Genomic DNA, 26,055 nt, shown 5'->3' with positions numbered 1-26,055 from the left:
AGGGATCGATGAACGTCACTGCAGGTGATACTCTCTGATAGCACGCTTTTGTGAGCAAGACGCATTATTGTAAGAGCGCTCGTGAAACAAAAATTACGTTCCGCGAAACTACCCGTAAAGCGTACTCTAATTATTACGCGATGAATGCTGAAATGATGAGCTTTCACAAAACTTTGTGCACAACTTGTAATATGGGGCAACAAAACATCGTTTCACTCTTTCGCGAGCTGCACTGCGATTACGATTCACGCGTACTACAGCGAGAACGTTTTTTTACAAATGTAACAGCGTACGTATCCGACGAGGTTGCTTCCGCAGCCCACTCAGCACGTACTGTATACATTGTGGACTTGCATGAGCAAGATGTTCTTGATGTTCCAATAAAATCAGCGAAAATGTCCAGGCCAGAAAAGACGCGAAACACGCTCTCCGACGGGCTGAGTTTCGGGAGTTTCACGTTTGCTCTGTGCGGCGTCTGCTAGCGTGGCAGCCCGCGCACGTTGTTTCCTCGCGTGTGCGATAGATGGCGCGACGCGCGATGCAAATATGGCGATGCGCATGGAATTCGCTGTGTTCTGGTCTATACAGGCGCTATGGAACTTTCCAGCAATATCGCTGGTGGCGGCGTTATCTCTCGACAAAGCTGGAACATTCGCGTGCGGCGCGCAATCTTAACAAAACGATCTACCAAAATCGTGAAGCTTCTCGAACACTGCTTCGGGGCCAGCGTCGAGCGTTGATAACCGTCCTTGCTGGTCAAACTCGAACACATCAAAATAAAAGAAGAAGCGGGCGTGGCAATATAAAAAGCGCGTTTGCAAAGCCTCTGGAGTTTGTGACCGTGGCGCAGTGGATAGCGCGCCCGGCATCTGTTGCTGCGGACCGAGCGGTCGTGGGTTTCATGCCCGCTGACGGAAGTTTTTTCTTTGCCATCTGATCGTGTAAATGACGTCATTTCCGTGACGGAAATACGTCACTGAAGTCTTGATGGATCCCGGCATAAAACACTTTCGTGTTAAAATAAAACAACGTTGATTTCTCCGTCATAGGAATCAGTATAACACGAAATTGAAACGTGTCCTCGCAGAATTAGCTGAATGTTTATTGTACATTGGTATACGAGAGCTTGTACAATGCCTATTGGTGTTTGCCAGCTACCGCTTGGTGTGGACGCACCCACGTTGACACCTGGTGGCACATCCCCATTCCGATGACTAACGTCCATGATTATGATTAAACATTTGCGGTAGCTGTAGTACTTAACATACACTAGGACACAGTATATCGTGAATCCCCCGCAAAGATGGCTTCACCATGGACATAATAAACACTTGCACTCGACATGCGCTCTTTCAAATTGCGCAATCATTTGAGGAGAGAAACGGCAAGGTGTGCGCTTCCTAGTAATATGGTAATAGGTAGTAAAAAAAATTCATACACTACCACACAGCCCTTCAAGAACGCGAGAGCAGAGCTCGTAGCTCCAACCATGAACGTAGTTTAGCAGAACAGACTTGGGCTGGTTGGCTATCCATGCGCCAGTCCTTTGTCTGTTCTCCTTTTTGTGCTCGTCCATTTTTAGCGCTTATTCTTTCAGTGTCCATGAACATGCGAAAGCGTTCCGCTGGCGTGTCTCTCGCTGCACCAAAGCACCCACTCGCACGACATTCGCACCTTGACGTTGTTGCCTGTCTACAGCCCTTATTACAGCCGTTTTATTAGCCGGTGCCAATGCACACAAATCAATATGCGACGGAGAAACACCGTTGGTTCATTTCGAAGCGGCGCTACGCTGGCGAGGAGCCGTCAGGCGCTGACGCGAAAGGCGAATCGCGTAACTGCGCCGCCACCGAATCGAGTCACCGTGGACGCCGCATTTCAACCACCGTCGAGTTTCCTACAATATTGCAGCGAAAGCCTCCGCCGCGCTGAGACTACCGAAACGCTCGCAGTCGGCGCTTGTTAGTGCCGTGATGCATTACTTGTGGCCTCCGAGATTGGCTCCGGCAACGCGCCGCCAGTGTTGCTCAGGCCGTTCCATTCGCATGGGGAGAGCGTAATAAGAGAAAGTGGTGTAACAGCCAGAAGAGCGTCGGTGGTTGGATGCTGAGCTTTGGCTAATGTCGCCATCAAGGGTATGTTAACGCGATAACAGAAACATCACACCATGGCCGGGCTAGAAACGCGACGGTAAACGCGACGCGCGTCGTTTCTGCCTTCTAGTTTGGCCATGATTTCACACGGTTTTAGCGGGGAACGTGGTGAGACAGCCAGGCGAGCGTCGCATAGCTATTTTTAATATGGATGGGTGCTATGAGCGAGCCTTTACGAGGCTTGGGCTAACAGCGCCACCTCAGACGGTGACGCCACTCCTCGAACCCAGCGCACTTAGTGAAAAGTGTGAGAGATAAAAGGCACGTTCGTGAAGCTTCCTGCATGTGTGACCGTGGACAGTGGTTAGAGCGCCCGTCACTTATTGTCGCGGACCGAGAGGTCCTAGGTTCGACTCCTCTTTACGGTACTTTTTTCTAGTTTTTACACGAAAGTGTTTTACGCCGGAGTCCCTAAAAACTTCGCTGACATCGTTTTCGTCATAGAAGTGACGTCGGTAAAATGTACACGAGCAGATGCAAAAGAGAAATCGGAAGAAAAAAAATGTAGTGGCTTAGCTCGGCTTTGCCAGGACATACGTAGCGTGAGCTAACGCTCAGCTGATTATTCTTAGCTCTCCTGGTTGTCTAGGATTAGCTTGTTTATCATGCTTACTGCTGCTTCAATGACACACACATGGTGTATGCATTATGTGACACATGTAAATTTCTTGCTCAATGCCATTTCTCTGTTGCCTGAAAGACGGCTCGGTGGTCAGTGTAGTAACACGTTGCCGTCTCTATGGCAGCGTCTCGTGTCCGGTCTACACCACCTACAGAAGTGAAGGCTTACGCACTCCCTCCAATACGTCACAGGCCTTGCCCGAGAGGGACGCTATCGCCCGTGGCGCAGCTTGCGCGTTCATGCAGTGGCAGCAGTCGACGCACTCAGTCAGTGGACGCTGCACACGCGACAGGGACGCGATCAGCCCGCCCGTAACCACGGGTTCATAGCGTTAAAGTGTTTCAGCATTCCGATGTTCCAGCTGTGTGACATCGCTGCTCCCTCGCACATGCGCAGCACGGCTCTTGTACGGGCACGCAAAACCGCTCCGGCTCGGCCAGTGTAACTAACGCTGCAAAAGTTCCCTTGATTTGGATTACCTAGGAATCGAACTTAGGACCACTCAGTCCGCGACGAAAGGTGCCCGGCGCTCTACCAACTGCGCTACTGACACTTTTGCTTTATTTACTTTCCTTATTCAATTCACACTAAGAAATAAGCCGTGAACATACCAGCCAAGCATAGGCTGTCAAGGGACAAAATGAATACTCAGGGATGTGCACGGCACACATACTCGAGGCTTTAAAAGCGAGCTTTATATCTCTCACACCTCCCTCTCGGAGTGATCTTCGTTGGCGGGGCAGTGTCGCCGTCTACAAGAGCGAAGGGAAGTACTGCAGCATCATACGCGTGCGCACAAGGGGGCAGGGGGGCGTCCGCCCCCCCTATTCACCTGAGAGGGGGGCGCAAAGTCAGCCCCACACATTGACATCATAGGGAGGAGGGGGCGCTGTGCCTCGGGGGGGGGAGGGGGCGCAATGTCAGCGCCATACATCAGGGGCGTAGCCAAGGGGGGGGGTGGGGGGGTTCAAACCCCCCCCGAAATTTTTCAGTTTTGCTTGCGTATATAGGCACGCACACATACAAACGCACGCACGAACATACATAAAGTATGGTTGAACCCCCCCCCCCCCCCCCGAAAAAAATTTCTGGCTACGCCCCTGCCATACATTGACATAATCGGGAGGGGGGCGCGCTGCGACGAACCTTCGCCCCCTCCTGAAGGGGAACCCTGCGCACGCCTATGTGCATCATGACAATAACGAGTGCCGACAGGGAGCGCTTCGGTAGTTTCAGCGCAACGGCGGTTTTCGATGCATTATTGTAGGAAACTACTGTCGGTGCCATGCGCCGTACGCGATGATACGGTTTGGTGACGACGCAGTACGTCCTTTGCCTTTCGCGTCGTGTTATTGTGACGACTCGTCGACCGAATAGTCGACCGAATAGAACCACGTGACTAGCGCGCTCGCGCGCCGCGAGAATGCTGCCCTCAGCCGTGGTTTGAGCGAATGAAATCAGCTGCGGCCGCGACTCGCCGGCTCCGTTGCAGCGGTAGGCCGATAAGTGGGCGGTGGTTTCTGGGCCCGTTGCCAACCAGTTGGCGCGCGTGGCTGTGCAAGTTGTAGCGAGCGCGGGACAAGAAACAACCTTTAACTTATCGGCTTACCTCTGCAACGGAGACGCCGAGTCGCGGCCGCAGCTGATTTCGTTCGCTCAAACCACGGCTGAGGGCAGCATTCTCGCGGCGCGCGAGCGCGCTAGTCACGCGGTTCTTTTTGTATTTCGCGGGCTTTCTTTGCAGCTTGGAAGAAATTGTTTCTTTATCGCAAATAACGCAGTTGGGGTTTCTGAAGACACTCTCGAACTTTGCAAGCAGGATTTCTTGCCTAAAGTCAATATTTAGGAAATTAGTTAAATCGTCCTAATTAGCAAATTAGTTAATTACAAAACAAAAAAATTGTCTGTAGTGCGCAAGGTGGCTGTCAGTAATTTGCAAGTCATTTCCCTCGCCTGCCTCTAATATTGTATTTTTTAACCCTTGGCTAAAGATAGCTGGGACACCCTGTATAGCCGTGACAACGTTGTTATATATACATTAGCCCTCTTCGCTTCCGCCTCCCGGGCTCTCACCGTAGGGTCTTGACGGCGAGCCCGCCGCGCCGCTGCCTTGGCTGGGGTGTTTATGATGCGGAGCGGCAACGAAGAGTGTTCACTGAGTGAGCTCCCGGCGAAGAGAAAGGAAGCGCGCCAGACGAGAGGCGCGGCCCTCTAGCGGTCACCTATCTATTTAGCGCATGCGCCGAGCGGGGTGTGCGCCGCCTTGAGCAGCGGCGCACCATCTAGTGAGCATTCTTGAAATCACCGGAGAGAGCGCAGCCGCGCCTATGGCGGGACCAATGAGAACTAGTGTACATGCCGCCGACAACGGACAAGGCGCGAGCATAAGGAGCATGCTCCTAAAAGACACTTAAACAAAGAAATTAGCACAAGTGAGCGCACAATAGAGCCGGATTGCTAAGTGTCGCATAAAAGCAGTCGTTGAACGTCTTCGATAATGTAAATCTGTTTGTTTATGTAAACAGGAACGAGAGAAAAAAGGCGTTTTAAAAATGTTTCGGTGAGGAATATAAAGGGGCTGGGCATTGTTCAAGAGAAAAACCCAGCCTGTCGTTTTAGTCCTCTGATTGCAACTGAGGTTGTACCTCTTCGCTCTCATGTTCGCGCCCCCAAAGAGGGGAGCCCTCTCTCCATCTCCTCTCCTCCGAGTCACCGCCCCTCAGTGCCATAGAACTGCCAATGCAACACATTCGTTAACCACGGAGCACCACTCTAGTGTTGCCGCAGTCGACGCGTCTCGTGACCTTGAAAGAAAAAGTGGCGACCACGGAGGGAGGGATGAAGAGGGAAGCAGGGAAAGGCAAATTTACAACACTAAGTTCAAGTTTTTTTTATTATTAGCTGCTTGAAACGGTAGTCGCACACTGTTTACAGGCCACCTCCTTTCTTGTACTTCGCCTACAGGAGCTCACGCAGGCAGCCTGCACCAAGATGAAGGTTGTTCATGCCAGCACATTTTTGCCGGGCATGATTCAGCCCATTGTAAATACCTTGACTGCTTCTTTTACACGCATCAGTTGATGCGAATGTGTAACGAGCAGCAACGTGACACGTACTTCAGTCAATCATTGAAATAATTACCAGTCGACGTCTCTGGCGCATAGTCACGCTGAAGTGCGGCACATTGAAGGGACATAATGGATATATTGAACGCTGTCGCCCCCCTCTGCATTTTTGCCGGAATATCTGCACGCTAAAGTCCTTCGCAAACTGCGCAGTGTTCGAATTGCCGGTTATGTGAACAGTAGTGTTCGTCGCACAGTACATCCGCGTGCTCTGCTGCTTCTATTCGACTGGTCTATTCAGGTCAGTACGCCACTATTTCAGCGCCAGAGGCCTCACAACTCAAAATCAAACTGTTTATGTGTTCCCAGCGGGTATCGAACAGCCAACCGAAGTCGAACTTGAGCCCTTTTCAGTTCATTCCTGGTGCATTCCGAACATCTGTTTTGGGGAACAAGTGCGTCGCCATAGCTACCGTTTGTCCTATGTGCTACAAAATGACAACAACGTTTCCGACCAGCTGTGCTACAGACTTCGCGGACTTTCTCCTCAATGGCGCAATTATAGGCCATGGTTCCTTCGTGTCAAACCGACCAAGGCCGTACTTTCTCATCTATGTTTATCGTGGACTTTCTACGCTGCTGCCCGATCCAGAAACTTGCCATACCACTCCATCTCTATAACGGCATGCAATGAGGCATTTCATTTGGTCTTTAACAAATACGTTTTCAGTATCCATGCTGGCGAGGTCCCAGAATTTCAACCACATTGCGATATGTGAAGCCGCCTAAGATTTCTTCCATCACAATCCCACTGGGAACGTTCCTTGTCTGTTTTTGTTCTGGCGTATGCCTTGCTTCCTGGTTTTCCAGACCAATGAATCTGCGCGCGGCACCTATTTCCGTGCAAAGCAGTTGTGGCAGTTTCCTCGTAGCAGCCCTGTTGCTTTCCATAGTATCAAAAGAAGCTACGCGTGGGCAGATGGACCACGATGAACGTTTTGCGTTGGTTTCGTTCGTGCTTTTCTTGATCCCAACGTTCCACGTGGGGCTTTCTGAAAGGCCATTTTCTAGTACATGAGTCCGTACCCCGTCTTTCAGCAAATGGCTCAAGGGACATATGATATCATCCCGGCCAGTGCCACTACGTCGTCTGTACCGTAACCCTGTGACGTTATTGACGTCTCGAAACTAGAGTTTTACCATCCCTTCTTACGAGATGCCCCTTAAAAACTTTTGGATAGCTCCCCTGCCCCCAGTGTTTATACGGTGTGGCACTCAATAATCTGGTGGCCACCGCATGAACTGATTTGTCTGCCGACTTCCTTTTAAGCAGACGCTTGCTAATGCCTGGCTTGTATACATATCGCATAGTTTTCCATTTGTTATACTTCCATTTCGCTATACAATTTAAGTACTGCTCCTGAAATTTTATCAAGGTCATGAAGGCTGCTGCTATGCAGACACGTTTTTGAACTGATGTCGAAGTGCAACTAATAAGGCCACTGGACATAATTAGCGAAGCGGAGACTTAGTGGTCCAAGAAGGTCGCAATGGTACTTATTCCGCGCTAGTAGGACAGACAGGAAGTGCCCTGAGTTTCAAGTATCCTCGTCTTTCAAGAACATGCATGAATTGTATTGAATGGAATTTTATTTGCGAAAAGATACAAGGAATCGATAAATACATGAAAGAAAAACATCTGGATCCTTAGCATCAAGCTGCTTTCGATCCATACAAAAAAAAGGTTTGCAGATATACGCGGCCCGCCTCGGTCTGAAGAGACCGGGCTTCAGGACTCTTAATAAAGTTTTGAGAATGAATGAATACATATACAAAATGTACATATGGTAGTTCTCTTCGCAATAAAAAATAAAGGTACACGTGCGCGTATTTCATCACTTGATTTGGTAGTGTAAATTGTTCTGTGTTGTTTGATCTGTTTCGATCACAATAAATTTCCAAGCCTAATATACTAGGTCAGCAAGCTCACAGGTAACGTGCAAACGCAAAGTTTAAAATGATTCGTCCTCAGTAATTTTTTGGGCACGTTAAACCCCAGATATTATTATTATCATCAATAATTTTAATCACACAGCGTTGTGTCTGACATTTGTTCTTGTCACCAAGATAACCGCAGTGAGGCATTTTCATCTGCTCCACATTAGGGAGTCCTAAATGCAGGAGTCCGCTTTCAGCCCCACTCTGCCTGCATGGTGTGTTTATTAAAGTTTTGTAATAGGCTATTAAAAAATGCCTGGACATCCCACAATAATGAAAGATACATCTGCGTGTATCATTTACGATGTTTGCAGAAACAGCAGTCTCAGAATAAATCATCTTTATGTTGCATATATTATTCGCCTTATACAGCTCTATGTAAGTGAACAGCTTAATATTCACAGCAATTTTATGGCGGTACTCTTTGTGCCCCCATTTCCTGAATAACGGCTTGCTTTTTTTCGAGTCAATATTTGAACGCTCACTTTACGCTGGCCACCTACTCAAACAGAAGCGTACAACGGCGAGGAAACAACATAGGACTTACGACAGTATTCCGTTTTCTGCCCGGACGCCATGAAATATTTGCGTGCCAATATACCATGTTTATGCGTTTTATTTGTGGAGTGTCTGAGGAAAGAAAGGAAGGAAAGAGCAACTTCAAATTGTATTTACCTAATGGAGAACAACAGATTGATCGGAATAAATCTGTTCCTTCGAAGACGCCGTGTCCGCGCACCATGCATGCTACTCCATTTCCGAGAAGAACTTTGAAAGCGTGCAAACATAAAAAAAGAAACATGCACACCGTACGTTGGGCCCTTCTCGTGGCGCACTTCTCTTTATTTTACTTTTGCATTCTCTCTAAGCACGCCGTTGGTCACGCTCGCTCCGTTCCTTGAGTCTGGTGGAATTCGCCGAACAAGGGACCAGAGCTCATTTGTAATCCCAGAAGCTTTGGCAATGCAGCGTGTTCTCGGTTGGGCTCGCCTTCGAAGGCAAACGCATGCTCCAAATGTTACTCCGCAGTGGCTACCTGATTGATGGAATCCCGCTATCGCGTACTATATGTTTATTTAGACTTGCTGCTTTGTTTTTAAGAGGAAAGGCATCCAGGACAGCTAAAGAACCCCTCGAGAACGAAGGCCTTGCAATCTGGGCAATTTTTAGCAACTAGCAGAAAGAACGACAAATCTGCATTCGAGAAAACAACTCAACCCCACACGTGTCCACGAAATTGCAATTCAGTTTGCTTCGCCAGTAGGCAAGCTTGCACTTAAGGGGAAAAGGACAAAATCCTGAACTGACCGTTGCAGTAAACTTGGTGAACGCAGAACTACTTTGTGGTAGACATGAAGGTTTAGTGCGCTTGGTCCCTTGCTACAATTGTATTTTTTTTCAGTGACAACTTTGTTCGCATTATTCTCTTTAGCAAGTGTAGCAAACCGGAGGATGTCCAATTAACATCCCCACCTTTCCTATATACTCTTCCTCTTTCTCTTTGCTTGCTATGAGGGTGGTCACCACTGCAGTCCGACATGCCGGCGCGGCTGGCGATATTCCGCGCCTGTTGTCTAAATAAAAAGAAAAGCTGAAACTATGATATTCATGAAAAGAAGAGGTGTCGCGCGTTGCCGCGCCGGTGTTTAGATATATCTAGGAAGGAAGGGAGGAATCAACGGGAGATAGACGAAAGCTGGGGATGCTAACCAGTCTAAAAAAACTGGTATGCTACCATATACACTGGGGAAATGGATAGGGGAGTTTGAAAGATAAGGGTAAGGAGAAATTGAGAGAAGGGGAACACACACGCACAAAGTCACACACCCCACAGTCACAATGTCGCTATTGGTCAATAACCGCCGGTGTAAGTCTGCTGTCTGTAATAATTTGAGCAATACCTTCGTAGCCTTCATCTGCGATGACCTCTAAGAACGACATTCCACCTATGGAGTGTATATCTAACACGTGCAGGACGAAATGGGCTGCTTTATTGACCGTCAGTATGACGGCATCGATCTTCACTGCATGCTCTCCGTAGAAAAGATAAAACAGCGGAAGGAGCTGCAGAACATGGAATGCCGCTATTGCCTGCTTTCTCGAAATACTCCACAGGCTCTCAACCATTGCTGCTTCCATGAACCTCCGCCTCAACGCCATCTGTGAGGGCTGCGGGGAAGCAGTTCATAGTGAATTTCGAGCAAGACATCATGCTGCAGGTGGAGAGTCAAAAAAGAGCGATCGAGAGAGTGTGGAGGTCGATGTTTAGAGAGGAGTGAGGACTTTTCGGTAGCGGCCGTATCTATATACACTCGAAATCCGGAACCACCCACGCTTTCTTGGTTGAGGAGCCGACAGGTGATTCCGATGTAACCCATGTAACCCATGTAACTTGCCCACTTGCAAGGAAAAGGGCGACGTTGCTACGTCAGTCTTTTAGTACAACACATCGCGGATACCATCATAATTTCGTTTTTCTAGCCTCGCTTGTAAAGGCGTTCGCTATGCATGAAAAAATAGGAAGGGGGTGCTATTTTCTCGCGCCCTGGCTTGCCTGTAATAAATTTCCGGCACCCTCAGACTCTAGGGTTTTGCATGTCGTTGTACACATACTTGCCTGCTGACTGTTTATGATCACGTTCTCATTGAGCGTACTCTATACAGAATGCATTATTATTTTTACGTAGTTGATTGAGCTTCGTCTTTGATATGAGAAGAGCTCGGGCATTTGCTCGCAGATAACTTCACATTGCACTTTACATACGACACTATGTTGCCTGCAAGTAGTGACGATGTCGTTTTTTTTTATATGGAACTTTGGTATTTTTGTTACCTGTTACAGCAGTTAAGTGTAAATGCCTTTTTGTTTATCTTAATATGGACGGTCCATTATATAATACATTTTAGCCTTGATGTTATGATCAATAATTAAAGATAGCTCTCGAAGCGTCGCGTGACGACAGTATTTGCAGAACACAATATCATTTCAGCTTTATGGCGTACTATGATGACGTAGGTTTGTGAACCTTAAGTTTGTGATCGCACTCTACAAAGGACTGTGAGTTGAACTCTTCGGCAAAGTGCGAACGATTCTTGTGGGTTTTGTGTGTGAACATTGTTGTCATCACGTGGACATTATGCATGACGTGTGAACATTCCTTTTAAAAGGACATTGCCGTGAGTGAGTGTACTTTCATTTATAAGTTCGTGGCGCTAATTAATAAGTAAGGGAAGAGGAGTAGCCGGAGCCATGTATAGGCACCAACCTCTCCTTAAACACATTTAATAATAAAAAAGTTTGCTTCGGTATACGACACAAAGCTGCACTTTATTCTTGACAAGCACTTGCTGTTCATTTCATCTTCCCTGCTTATTCCTATCAGGGCGTGCTAATGTTGATATCATAATTTAAGTAAATGAGAGATACGAGGTACAATCCTCTTGTATGACTGTTTACAATATCCACTACCCTTGGTCAGATTAGAATAGCGCATACGCAAAGCGCAGCTACGATCTTTTGAATTTCAAAACTTTATACTTCTTCGTGAAACTTTATGTGTAACGCCGACTGTGCGCTTAAACTATGTATTTTATTCAGACCACGAAAAAGAAAAATAAGTTTTCAGGGTTTCGATGGCATAATGGCCAAAAACATCGCGCAGACGGACAGGATGAAGAAAAGGTCCCGTCCCTCTGCGCGCTGTTTTTGCCCATTATGTATCGCCAACTAGCCCAACTTTCAGTCTTGCTGCAGTTTCGATGGCACCAATATTTTTCCTTAAAGTGTTTTTCACAAATTGCTCAGGACAGTAAGGGACGTACATGTACCTTTTATGTAAGCAATCCAAGACAGTTGTGCGCTGAGTAGTGGCTACGTACTTGACGCTAAAATACCAACGATATATATATATATATATATATATATATATATATATATATATATATATATATATATATATATATATATATATATATATATATATATCTTCTGGGCCACAAAGCGGAATGATGTTCATAAATGTGGTTGGATGTACCCAGGAATCCTTAATAACCTCTTTTTCTTTCTTTCACGCGTAGACAAGCCAGAAGTGAGCCTGCGTGTCGTATCCTCGTGCGGGAGCAGCCCGCAGGTGGGCTCGTTTGCCGTGCACTTGCGCTGCGAGGCGAAGGCCAACCCGCGAGTAAGCCGCTTCACGTGGAAGCTGAACGGGAGGACAGTAGACTACCAGCGTCCCGTCCGCGAGGGGGACCCTTCGAGGCGCCTTTCACGCACATCGCTCAAGACCAACCTGACCGGATCGTTTCTCTGCACCGCCGAGAACAGTGAAGGCCTCACGGACAGCGACGCACTCCTTCTGCCTCAATGTAAGACCGTGCGCACATTGCCCACCGATGATGGTACACTGCATGTAATACTTTTAGCTGCACGGTAAAATGAGTGGATGAATTTTTACTGAATCAGCGTAGGAAACAGAGATGGCTACCCGTGAAAGTATCTAGGCTCGATATTCTTGGAAGTGCTTAAACGCAAGCCTAGCATAGCGGTCCTCCTCCTTCTTTTAGAACTACTGCTTGCAACCCTCTCCCTTTCCTTAACTCCCCCCCTAAGTGCGCTGTACTTGCGTAAATTCCATATTATGCGGCTAACAGGAAACAGAAAATGAAGCTTCACGAAAACGTTGCCCAGTGTGATAAGCTTACAGTTCTTGTGCGGGAAACTATGCCGATACAGCGCTATGTTATCCATGACGTTCCACACAGACATGTCTGCTACCTTTTTTTATTGCCAGTTTGTCAATTACCTCTTTAGAGCAAGACCGCTCGCAGTCATTTGAAGTGCCATATGCTGTTTTTCGCGGTCTTAAATCTATAAGACCCTACCGATGTTTATAGACTATGAATACGTAGGGAATGTTAGGGACAATCCGAACGAAAGCTTTTAAAAGGGTTTGGTAATAACGATTTGAATTAAAATTGCTAAGACCTCCTTTTTGAACCTTTTGTCTGCCATGTAACTCGGCCAGGGGAGCATCAAAGTTACCTGACTAGATTTCTTTACTCCGTTCAAAGCGACGATGAAGGTTAGGTAAAAGCTGTCGACACAGTGGGTAAACCTGCACCAGGTGCTGTCCAATCACGCATAGTATATGCGCCCAAGGAGAGACCGGGGAGGCAGGGGGGATTCAGTCTCTTTCCTCCTTTCGCGCATATACTCGGCGCCGACTTTAAGCGTGCATAATGGTCACGCCAAAATAATTGCGTCGGAAAAGTGGACCGTATATCACGCCTGCCATGCGTGAAGAGGTTGTCGCTGATCACTCCTAGTAGGCGTGATGGGCAAGCGTGCAGAAATATCACGCATACCTTACGCGTCTAAAAAAAAGAGCGCATGCTTAGGAAAGCGTGAGTTTTTTCAGAGTGTATGCTATACAGAATAACTTATCGAAACATTACTTAAACCTGGTTTGCGACCTTATAAGCTTTCGCCGAATGAAGTTACGTCGACCTCAGAAGAACGTACCATACCTCTCTTTGTAGTGTAACACAAGTAGCAGACCATTAGATGTGACGTCCTTCGTCACGGCACTCCATGAAGTCGAGCCACGCAGACAGTGCTCTTTCGACAGCCGCAATTTTCCCGGCACTGCTCGCAGTGTTTTTGCTACTGCATTCGCATGGCTGCGCGAAGCAGGGATAAACAAGGGGCGTCAGGTGAAGCGTACGAGACAGCACGCGCCAGTGTTGCCGAACCGATTGCTGGAAGTGTCGTTTTTCTTCGCCAGAGCGGCATGCCGTCCCGTTGACAAACGACGCCGGTTCAGAACGGGGGGCGAGGTCCGAATACGTCTCGAGCTCCGTCAGGCGGCGTTGTTATGTGCTTCGGGCCGTGTGCATTGCGAGTAGCGAGAGCTGCTGCTTTTCTGTGCTCATTGTCGCCATTTTCGCGTTTATCATTCAGCGCTGATGTGTCTCTAACTTATGTCGAACGCTTTCTGTGTTCGCACTCGCGCGTCTAACGCGTTTTACGAAACCCTTGGGCAACGCCTCCCGTTATAAAGGAGACGTTGGTTTGGGAGAATGTAAAAGCAACACGTCTTCTCAGCATTCCAAGTATTGAATATTCGGTCGAATCCCCCGTATAGAGAATACTCTTTATCTATATTGAAAGTGTCAGCGTGAAAACTGCATGAAAAGACACATGAATATTCAGCAGTTTTCTTGCCAAAATCCATTTATGGATTAAAAACATTTAAAAGTTTCTGTTTATCATGGTGTTTTGTAGGTCACGATATAATAAAAAAAAATTACGACAACTTCGCGCTAGCGCTGCCAAGCCTACAGGAACAGCGGACCTTAGTGGTCTTCCTTGTTTTCGTTTATTTTTCTCTTTCTTTCCCCTTTCCTGGCTTCTTCTATCCCCTTTCGGCCTCGTTTTCTTTCTCTTCTTTTCGTTATCTATCTGTTTATTTCTCTATCTTTCTCACTCTTGATATCGTTTTGTCTTTCTTCTTTTTCTCTCTCTCTCTATCTCCATTTCTCGCTTCTCCTTTCTGTCTATCTCTTTCTCTCTTTGTTCATTTTTTCTCTCGCATTCTTTCAAGTCCCTCTCTTTTTTCCTTGCTTTTTCTTTCAGTCTTTCTTCCCTTTCTTCTCTCTCTCTCTCTTTCTCTCTCTATTTTTCGCTTCCTCTTTATTTCTATCTATTTCTTTCTCTCTGTCTTTATATCTTCCTCTGTTTTTCTTTGATTCTCTCTCCTTCTCTCTTTCTGGCTTCCTTCTCAATCTTTCTCTCTATTTCTCTCTATCTTTATGTGGTATGCATTACTCTCTCCACTTCTCCGGTCCCCCACTCCTCACCCTCACTTCCTCAGCCGCTTGCTATACTATACTATGAAGGGCTATGTTATGCACTGCTAGCGTGCACGGATAGCCGAGTCATTACGATGCTCGCCTTCGGATCGTGGGTACGCGGGTTCGAATCCCGTCTCGTCAAGAAATTCTTTTGCGGTGAATTTTCTCTCTTTCTCCTTCTTTATCTCTCTATATATATGTCGTTCTCTGTTTCTTTCTCTCTCTCTCTCTCTCTCTCTGTACGCGTTCTCTCACCTAACCCACCACGGTGTTCTAGTGGTTCTGGTGCTCAATTTCTCACCCGAAGTTCGCGGGATCGAATCCCGGCCGCAGCGGCCGAATTTCCGATGGAGACGAAAATGTTTGGGGCCCGCGTACTTAGATTTAGGTGCACGTTAAAGAACCCCAGGTGGTCGAAACTTCCGGAGCCTACCAATGCGGCGTGCCTCATAATCATATCGGTGTTTTGGGACGTTAAGACAGAGAGAGAAAAACTTTTATTTATGGAGGCCTCAAGGATCGTCCTGATTGCATGGAGCCCCATTGGCTCGCGCCGCACGACGTGCCCGATGGATCAGCCGACGCTGCTCCTGCGGCTCTGAGCTGGTCAGCGCAGTCTCCCAGGAGGAACGTGTGGGTGAAGGAATAGGGCTGTAGCCCGGTGGTTGTGGACATTCTCAGGTGCAGCGATACACCGTGGGCTTCGCTCCACAATAGGGGCAGTATGGGGGATATTGATGGGACGTTAAATCCCAACAATTATTATTGTTATATCGTTCTCTCACCCATGGGAGTTATCCGAATCGTGTGCCTGACAAATCGCACGCGTGTTCTGCGAACGAAGCAGAAGATGAAGAAGTGGACGAACAGAAAGAAGAGGACGAACATAGCGCATGCCGGTTCATGATGATGATAATTTCGTGGGGATGGATTACAACCAAGAGCTGGCGTAAACAAATCCCCTGTTCAAACAAAGCTATTTTATATAAGACTCGTATGTTTCTAAAATTTGCAAACTATGTGCAGATACGTATTTTGAGTACATTCGAAAGCAAGGGTCTCCTTCGTGTCTCACGAAACCACGCAGTGAATAGAAAAGGGGCTGCTTTCATTGTCAGAGACAATAACCAAATGAATCCAACGGACAATTAGGTCTTTAACTGTAGTGTAGTAATTATGATATAAACTGAGATCAATCAAAGTGGATGAAAAAACACATTTTCAGTCGGTGAGTTTGGTTTGGACGAGCGTGACACTAGAATGGCGCGAATATTTCGATAAGGTTAAACGTGCTGCGCCATTCTGAATGGCTTCGAAAGTTCGAATGACAGTGGAATAAGGAGAATGCCATATGGCGCATGCGTACTCTAATTTAGAACGTACCAACATTTCGTGGAGTGCAAACATCAGGGACGATGGGGCAGTGGAAAAATTTCGACCCAGATAACATATTCTACATGGATGTTGCAGGAAACATGAGAAGAGATGTAAACACTGAGGTATTTTGTAATTGTCAACAGATGGTAATGAAATGTTGTACAGGCAGTAACTGCGCGGACAATGCGTAGTAATGTGGCGGGAAGCTCTCAGGCTTTTACATGTATTTGTTTCGGTGTTACGAGCGATTTATTGCACTGTTCGAATGCTCTATCTAGATCGCGTTGCAGGTTAAGATAATCGGTATAGTTAGTGGTTTTCTGGAAAAAGTGTGAAAAGTGCACAGTCTTCTGCCTGGAAAGTAAAGAAGAAATGCAGGTAGAAAGATCATGTAAATATATATATATATATATATATATATATATATATAAACCTTCGCGCATCTGTTCCCGTTGCCTGCTCGAAGGTTTAAAAGTGGAAAAAGGAATAGATTAGTTGCTTTAACAAAGCAGATCAGTTGCACTTGTGAACGAACGCAATGAGTATATTTAGAAGTGAATCGTATGCAAGTGTTGATGCTTGGCCAGGATCCGGGAATTGGTGAAAAAGTACAACATGCGTTTCATATTACAGCAACTGAATTTTTCCTTAATCGTAGTGTTGTTCCCACTTTTATATCTGTGCGTAGGCAACCGAGCGTTGCACGCATCGGTGTGACTTCCCGCTGTTGCGTAAGCACACTATGCCGACCTTTATTGGACAGCTGCATGTGGTTAAATTCACTCTAGCGGGGTTCGCATTTCTCGTTGACTCAGGCCAATACTCGCTAGTAAAGCATTCAAATAACCACGGGCAAAGATTATTATGTTGTCTAGCTGTTCCGTGGCGAACCTCGCGCCCATGTAGGTTGTACTAACCGCTGGACGCGTTTCTGCAAAGATAAAACACGAGCAAAAAGAGACATCGGCAGAACACAACTTCAAAAATATTTTCTTCCTTAAAACAAACTCAATGTTAAATTTACGACTGAACATGTGCGAAAATGAACTTTCTTGGAACTTTGTCGCCAGCTCGACACACCATTTCACGCCATATACGTCTCACACTATTTTTGGGCTACAATAAAATATCCTGGCAATCAGTTCAAATAAAATATTACACTTCACTGAATGTCGCCTTTCTATGAAAAAATCCCCAATATGGTCCATATTGTCAATATTTAAGTGCGCATGAAAAACCCACGAAAGCGTAAACGTTCGTGAAAATTACTTTAAGTGAGAATCCTACGATAGTTATGTAGGGAGAAATTTGTCCAAGCCTAATATATGAAGAAGAGATTTTTTGAAAACGCATTTTCCGATCCATTATTTCGAGGTTTCCGAAAAAGTTCACATAGGGTTTGCGGCACTCAAAACTTTTTTTCGCAAAAATATTTTGGCGGAAGGCTTCTGGCTTTGAATAGATAGTCCTCGATTTTTTTCATTCAAATCGCAGATGGTCGAGCGCCAAGGCTGGGACAGTTGCCGTGGAATGACCCATATTCCAGCTAAGGAGACGACCTCGAGAGCCCCCAGACGTCGGCGGATAGATAGATAGATAGATAGATAGATAGATAGATAGATAGATAGATAGATAGATAGATAGATAGATAGATAGATAGATAGATAGATAGATAGATAGATAGATAGATAGATAGATAGATAGATAGATAGATAGATAGATAGGAGCAGTCAGTGTCTTAATTTCGCTAAGAAATACTTCGTACTAAAAAAACAAGAGAACAGGAAAGAAACGGTCCGAAGGTAAATCAGATGCGTGTTTCTCGCTTGCAAAAAAAAATTAGAAATGGAGACAGCGAAGTTTCTCATTTAAGGTAATGCTATGTAGCTGTTCCACGTAGCAGAATAAACAAAACGGAGGAAAGCGATGATGTGTATCCTGGCAGAACTATGTAACACAGGAAATTGAAAGCGTAGAAAAACACAGCGTCCTTCATCTTTATTTAACCTATATGCTTAGCTCGAGAGCAGCGGAATGGACCGACCTGGTATCATGCGTCCTCTTCTAATGCGGTACAGCTATTGGCCGCGAGATCGACGTATAGGTGACAGCACCGTCGCCGCGTTAGTGTGGAGAGGCGGTCGTAGGCGCGTATACAAATGCACAAAGCGGCGCTTCTTTGTGAGTGCGTTGAGCCGATTGTAGGCGAATAAAATGCGTTGATTGCAGCTTACTGGTAATATATACGCTCTTCATTGTTGAATCGACGCACGAAGGTCATCCAACGTTACTATTACTATTGAGAGAAGCGCAATCTCCCGATGAAAGGGATGCTCGCCCTGGATGACAGTCTGCGCTTACGCACTATATGACGTTTTTTGTTGTTATATCTGTACGTGTTTAGCTTGTGTTTTGTGTACTACGCAGTGTATTAGCACGATTGAACTACTTAAGTGTTTACTTCTTGTTCATTTGTATATCAGCCCATATTCCTGTGCAATGAGTTCAATAGAACTGTTCACGCGAATACGCATATATACGCAGGTAAGAGTTTAGCACAGAGCTTTCACCGATTGATTACGTGCACGACAATGATGCAACAAAGGTCCGGTTATATTATGGAACAAGTGTCGTTTTTTTTTCTCAAACTGATAATGTCCGCTGCCTTCCATCAATTTATAACAACTCCACACAAACCCTCAAGATAATGTAAGAAGAAAGGATGAGGTTTTGCGTGAAATTATGCGACATAAATGTAAGGCACGCCATCGGGATTAATTTTGAGCATCTGGATCCTTCAAAGCGTACCTAAATCTAAGCACACGGGTGGTTCTGCATATATTACGCCCCAAGTTAGAATTGCGCGCGGCAACTTCGTTTAACACTGCCGTGTCATTCCATTGCCTGTTTTTTTTTTCTTTTTTTTAGGCACAGTTTGACTACCGAAGTCTCAGACTTCACTTGATAGAAATATTTCGCTGTAGCGGGACCACGACCGCACAATAAAAGGACATCTTAAGCACAACTAAAGCTCATCATGAACTGCAGTGCGACGGTTATACACCTAACAACGACGCGAAAGTGCATGAGCGTCGTTTTTGTTTACCACCGAGTCGCTGAAACGCTGCATTCACACGCTATTTAATGTTCCTCATGTTTGGGACTATGCCAAGCGCACTTTAGGGTGTGCTTGAACCAGAAAGCGGCACCAACACTGAAATGATTCTGGCGAACGAAGGGTACGACACCAATACACAGCCCTCTCGAACGTCGCACTCACTGATCTTATTACAATGCGCATGCAGCCGAGCAAGCTCATTTGCTTCCGTACACCCTGTTAGGTATACGTACGAGCAGTTAAACTCGCGCTAACATAACAGAACAAACCGCCCATTGAGAACGTGCAGGACGTACGCGCACATGCAAACACGACGTGGCTATCAGGCGACGCAGGGAGCAATCCACACTAGGCGCTCTTCAGCCAGTAGCCGCCAGGCGGCCACTCCGCTCGATCTCGCGGCCAATAGCCCCGTTCTCTAGATGAACCTAAATAACAATTTCGGCTAAGTTGCTCTAACCACAATGCCCAAAAGCACGGTCGTTACGCAGTTGCGCTGCAGTTTTCGCCTAGCGCATCATGTCACATCAGTATCACGGACGTTGTATCCGCGTTTTGATTGATGGGTAGCGCGAGAAAATTTGTGAGGCTAAGTTTTTTTCACTGATGTGCCCCTAAAATGGAACGGGTGGGGACAAATCCTTTCAGTCCAGCATTCTTCAAAGCCAGGGTTTGTAAGCAGTGCAATCAACATAGCACCGCCGTGTTTTAGATGCGAAGCAGCTTTTGCGCTGGGCTGTGTCCGTAGTTCCATTGGCGACCGTCCGCTTTCTACTAGCAAAGCCATCTGAGCGCGCGCTCGCGCCAAGCAGAAGTATAGAGGGTTTCACTGTTTACTAACACAGGCCCTGGACCGCTTCCGGTTTCCTGCGCTGGCGTAGTCTAGCAGGATTGGCGGGGAACCAAAGCCTTGGCGAGTAGTCCGCAGAGTTTCAACACTTTTCTCCCTGTGTCTAGCAAAATATTTGAATTAAATATTCTTCTATGCTACACACAACATTTAAAGAGTTAGTCTTTAACTATAAGCGCCTTTCTTTTATGTGAAACTGGAAAAACAGTATTCCGTTACTCTGACAAATCTTTAAAAAACGCTTTACGCTTCGGTGTTGCAGAATAATAAATGAGGTGGCCGGAAGTTTTTCGGGGTACACCACTTGCTCCTGCCATCGCAATCTTGAAACCGCCTTGATGATGATACGTGCAGAGCACTTTAGGGACCTGGGCTGCCGTGTGCTGTCCTAGCTTGGCGTAACGCAAACAAAACCATGTGTGCTGGCACGCGCTAGCGCGTTTGGGCCTGTGTAAGGTGCTGGGTAAGACGCTGTGGCCTCGCCCCCTTACAGTCTCACAGCAGTTACGTGATGGCGTCGGGGAACGACATTCTGCAGACAGGCGATGAAACCACGTGGCGTGCTCCAACAAGAGTTCGGGACGAGTAACAGCAACAGCAACTACAGTGAATTCATGGTGTGCTCCACTTCAAGGTGCCCGTGATGAACGGAACTTTAAGTCTACCCATGCGCTGCTTCGCATCCCCACATGGTTCCCTTTAGTCGTAGATGGTGTAATTTTTTATTTCAGAAGTATGTCCTCTTTTTTATATCTAATACTATCCCATACTATCACATACTAGCAGGGATACCCTAACGTTGACAACTGCGTAATATTTACCCGATAGCGTTAACGAGCTCGTTTAGCAGAAATTCCAGTGTCGGCGTCGGTGTCGGTGTTAGCGTAATTTGTTGTCAGCAAAAAATCAGCGTTGTCCATGAGCAAAAGTCGAGAAAGGTGCAAATAAAATAAATAAATAAAATTGCGGGCAGTATGCGCCAAGTCGCACAAAGCTTGGCACAGCGAAGCACGGAGCCGTCGCCACTCTTACTCCCCGTCGACCGACACGTCTAGCGTGGAGACGCGCGGCTTCCTCCTCGAGAGTTCGTAGCCAGGCTATGCAGTATAGAGCGGAGGAGAGTTAGCGCGCGCGAGGTATTCGCCGCGAGATCGGGCTACAGGTGGCAGCACCGTCGCTGCGCTAGTGTGGATAGGCGGTCGTCTGCGCGTATACGAACGCACACAACAGCGCTTCGTTGTGAGCGATTTGACCCGATTTCCGGCAAACAAAATTCGTTGACTGCAGCTTTCTGGCCATATGTGCGCTCTTCATTACCGAACTAATGCTCGAAGCGCGCCGAAGGTTACTATTACTTCTGAGAGAAGCGCATTCTGCCAACGAACGGGGTTGCTCGCCTTCGGCAACATTCGGCGTTCTCGCAATGGATGACGTTTTCTTGTTTTATTTGTACATGTTCAGCTTGTGTTCCACCTACTACGCACTGCTGCAGCGCGACTGAATTAAGTATTTACTTCTTGTTCATCTGGATACCCCACAACAAAAAGAAATCCCGTATTCCTGCATGATGAGTTCATATAGCACTTTGTGCACTGCGTGCTCAAACGTTCATCCAGATTTCTTATTCAGTTCTCCAATGTAGGACAGTTGATAGGTTTATGAGGAAAGCTACGTGGCGGACAGCGCTTTAGCGCTATACAGAAGTTATTAACACGCACACGCTTTTTTTTTATTCCAGTACAGTACACAAAGGTAACTGTACAGCACGGAACTTTCTTCGAATAATTACTTGAACGACAGTAATGGAACAAAGGCCCGGTTATTTCGCGGGACTAAAGTGTGTTATTTCACGCGAACAATGTCCGCTGCCTTCCGTCAATCTATTACAACGCAACACAAACGCTCAAGATAATGTAAAGAAAACAATTCGGCAGATCCCACTTACTTTGGGAATCGATGTTATGCGAAGCATGCGTGGGATGCTGGCTGCGGCGTAATTTTTCAAATTGAGCGAAACGTAACGGAATGACGCTAGAGAAATGTAGAAGTGGTATACGCACGCTCATATGTTGAAGAATCTCATATGTCTCATATGTCTCGTATTTCGCCGCGAGTTAAAATTGCGCAAGGCAACTCAGTTTTGCGATTTTCGTACATATTTCATTTTCTGTTTTTTTTAGGGGACAGTTAAGTACCGAAGTGTCAGACGTGACTTGACAGAAATATTTCTGTGTAGTGGGACCAAGACCACACTCAACTAAAGCTCGTCGCGTAACCTATAAACGACAGTCCTGAAGTTATACACCTAGCCACAACGCGCAAGTGCATGAGAGCCTTTTTCTTTACCACCGAGCCGCTAAAAGGCTATATTCACATCAGATTTAATATTCTCATCTTTAGGACAACGCCAAGTGCACTTTGCAATGCGCTTGAACCACAGAGCGGCACCTACACTGATATAACTCTCTTGAACGGAGGGTACGACGACCACACGCAGCACTCTCAACAAGTGCACTCACTGATCTTATTACAGTACATATACAGCCTATCAAGGCCAAATGCTTCTTTACATCGTGTTAGGCATACGTATGAGCGGTTAAAGTTGCACTAACGCAACGGAACAAACCGCCTTTTGAGGACCTGCATGAGATACGCGCACATGCAAACCCAACGTGGCTAGCAGACGACGCATGGAGCAATCCACACTAGGCGCGGTTCAGTCAGAAGCCGCCAGGTGGCGACTGCGCTCGATCTCGCGGCCAATACTGTGCATGCGCGGCTTGGCCAAGTGGTCCCTTTCGCACTCCCTTTCTACACTTTACTATGCAAGGTTATGATATGCTCTTCTAGCGTGTCGTGACAGTCTTGTGGTTAAGACGCTCGCCTTGGATAGAGGGTACGTGGGTTCGAATCCCGCCTCGTGAAGAAAGTTTTTGCGGCAAGAATTTTTTTTTCTCTTTCTTTATATCTCTCTTTCCGTCTCTCTGTTTGTTTATCTATTTCTTTCTTTATCTCTCTATCTGTGTACTCGTTCCCATTTGGTGACACATACCCGTTAAGGGGATGATAGTTTTCTGCGATCGACGCACAAGGAACGATTTGCTAAACAGCTTAGAGGTTGAAAATCTTCGGTTCGAGTGAGAATCGAACCCAGCTAATGTGCGTGGCATGTAGGTGTTCTACCACAGAGCCACGCCAATGCTTTTTTTTTAATGCGAAGAATTTCTTACCGAACCGAAGGCACTTTGAGCGTTCTATCTACGTATCTATCTAGGCGCCTACTTCTGCGTGCTGTCGTCATGCCGTGTACCCTGATCTTGAACTACGCATCCCGTCCACCTTATCACGACGTGACTCTACATTGCTGGTCCGTCTATGGCTTGGAGTGGCCTTCTGAAATGCATATTCGTTTATTATGGGAATGGGTGAGAGCCCGTCATGTGAAGTCTGCGGGTGCAGCGAAACAGTCGCGCACCTTCTTTGTGAGTGCACCCGCTTCAACTCCGAAAGAGCGGCCCTCTCAGCAGCACTAGGCCAGCTGGACAACCGTCCTCTCACGGAGAACAAAATCCTAGGGCCCTGGCCTACCCGGTCTTCAGCACGAGCCGCTCTGAAGGCGTTGTTGCGGTTTCTACAAGCAACCGGACTCAATGTCAAACTGTGACTGTTGGCACAAAATGTTGCTATGTAGTACGTGGACTACGGTCATGACTTTGCTTTTTTGTTCTTGTTGCTGTTGTTGTTGTTGTTGTATTTTGTCGCGTGCTGTCGTCACATCTCTTCTCCTTCTTTTTTTATTATTTTGCACCCCTTTCCCCTTCCCACGTACAGTGTAGCAAACCGGAGAATTCTTATGGTTAACCTCCCTGTCTTTCCTTTCTCTCTCTTCTCTCTCTCGTCATCACCCCCTTTAACTTCGTCTAGACCAAGATTGATATGGGAGGGTAACAGGGTTTGACGAATATGACCGTCTGGTCATGACATGAATAACGTGAAGTTCCTGTCGCGTAGGTCGTCAAACCCTTTCCTCCAGGCACGTGTAGCACATAACCGTATACACTCTTAACCGCGTAACCTTTAGTAGAGGCATACATTTTTAAGATTCGTATCTGTCTAATTTAAAGGTTATGCATTACCTTTTAATATGGTTAACTTCTACCATATAGGTCACGGTAGTTTTATAAGTCACAGAGAAACCTTTAAAGCAAAAGGTAACTAGCAACCTCTAAAACTGTAACTTTTATTAGAGGTATAGCGTGTTTGTGTCCGTATAGGTATTTGAAAAACTTCTAAACTGAAAGGTTATACAGTAAACCTTCAAATCTAACTTTTATGACAAATACAGCAGACCACTGCATGGAATTAACCTTATACAACCTCTGCATGCCTCGTGCAAAACTCTTCCATTAGAGAAAGAACATCACACGGGACACGCAGAAGTTGTGGGTTCATATTCCTTCCATTCAGCAAACTGCATTTTCCTTTCATTCACCTGGAAAATAAAAGTGCCCTGAAAGAAAAACAGGCGTATCGGCTTACCATGATTTTTAGCTTAGTGGTACACAAACTTTCTAATCAATAAATGTTTATAAAGCCTGCGTGTGCTTGGCAATTTCTGTGAGAAATATGTGAAAATGTTTGGCATACACAAAGCCGAACAGTTCATGCAGGAGCATAGGCTCTCAGACATTCGTCCGGATGCAAAGCAAATTAAACGAATTAGTCAGAGAAATAAAAAGCATGAAGCACTTTATCTAAAAAGCAAAGATATACAGTAATTCAGCTACACGTAACTGAAAAGTTTTTCTTGGAAAAATTTTTATATGAAAACTTCCAAACATCTGCCCAAATAATCTTTGACAATAAAGTTTGACCAACCAATTGCATATATACTGATCAGACTTTTTTTTTTTCTTCAAAAGCGCCAAGAAACACTTCAATCGGTTTGAAATAAGCCCACGTGGGATAGGTTCTTAGGGTCTTAAAAGTTTTTGAACCATATTCAGGGTCTGCGAAAAAGCAGACGGGTACATGAGGTTTTTCAGATAGTATATGAGAAAGCATATGACGGCCGCACGCTCAATGTTCAGTTCCTTCAGGTTAATTATTTCTTCCTTGCTGCCTCCATATACCCAAGCTTGGTCCTTGTATACGTATACATGTGGTGCGGCAATTTTTATTTCTGTCGGTAGAGCAGCCTGTAATTAGAATCATCAAAGACCCAAAAAAAAAGAGTGTTATATACTGAATGCAGCCATTTGCTAGACATTCAGCATTAGCCCAAGTCTATTTTTCGCACGTCATATGACACATGAGCACTTATCAGTGCATCTTTCACGCTTTTCGAATACAGTTAGGCAGAGAAAAAAGAAAATAACTTACCTCAATGATCAGTGAGTGCTCTGACGAACATTGCAAGTGCTTCGAGAGCTCCAAAAATGAAGTTTCCCTTCCTTCCTTCTCTGAGAAAACTTGTGCCGCCTTTTTTAGCCGTTGTTCCGCTTCATCCCCAGTGAACCCAAAGCGCAGTTGGAGCTCAGCACAAAGCTATGGAAGAAGCAACAAAACAAGAAAAACACTTATTTTCCCTTCACGTGCCTTAAAAAGTGAATTTTAAACAAGTCATTCGGCTAGACCAATGTTATATTAAACCTTGAGTAAATAAAAATCAATCGGGCCTTGAATACAACGCCACAAGATTAATTTTCCTGTGTGAGTTTACAACTCTACTGTGTGCCACTGCTCAGAAACAGATGCTTTACGATGTTTTAAATCAACGCTGATATAAAGTATAAACTTACAGTTTCTTCCACCAAAAAATAATTTGGCAAGGGGTCTACATGGTGTTGGCAGCGGTCTTGGTAGGTGGCTCTCAAGAGGCACAAAACCCTTTCGTAGTTGATTGTGGCCCCTTTTAAGCTGTTCGAAGCCAATAACGGGAATACACAAAAATACAAATATGACAAAACAATTAAGGCCCCCATTGACATGGAAGGATAAGGAACATAAACGTCCTTTGA

At 46.0% G+C, this 26,055-nt stretch overlaps 1 protein-coding gene across 1 annotated transcript in view; it reads left to right on the top strand.

The window, feature by feature from the left end:
• The window catches only part of LOC119394655 (cell adhesion molecule 2), a 90,127-nt gene that overhangs the window by 35,900 nt on the left and 28,172 nt on the right, over positions 1-26,055 (top strand). Inside the window, exon 3 of the mRNA XM_037661971.2 lies at positions 11,916-12,203. Coding sequence (XP_037517899.1) covers positions 11,916-12,203 — 288 coding nt within the window. The remainder of the gene's footprint in view (positions 1-11,915; positions 12,204-26,055) is intronic.

This window comes from Rhipicephalus sanguineus, chromosome 5 (assembly GCF_013339695.2).
Source record: "Rhipicephalus sanguineus isolate Rsan-2018 chromosome 5, BIME_Rsan_1.4, whole genome shotgun sequence".
NCBI classification, from domain to species: domain Eukaryota; kingdom Metazoa; phylum Arthropoda; class Arachnida; order Ixodida; family Ixodidae; genus Rhipicephalus; species Rhipicephalus sanguineus.
The sequence above is the reverse complement of the archived record's forward strand: the minus strand, read 5'-3'. Positions and strand labels throughout refer to the sequence as shown.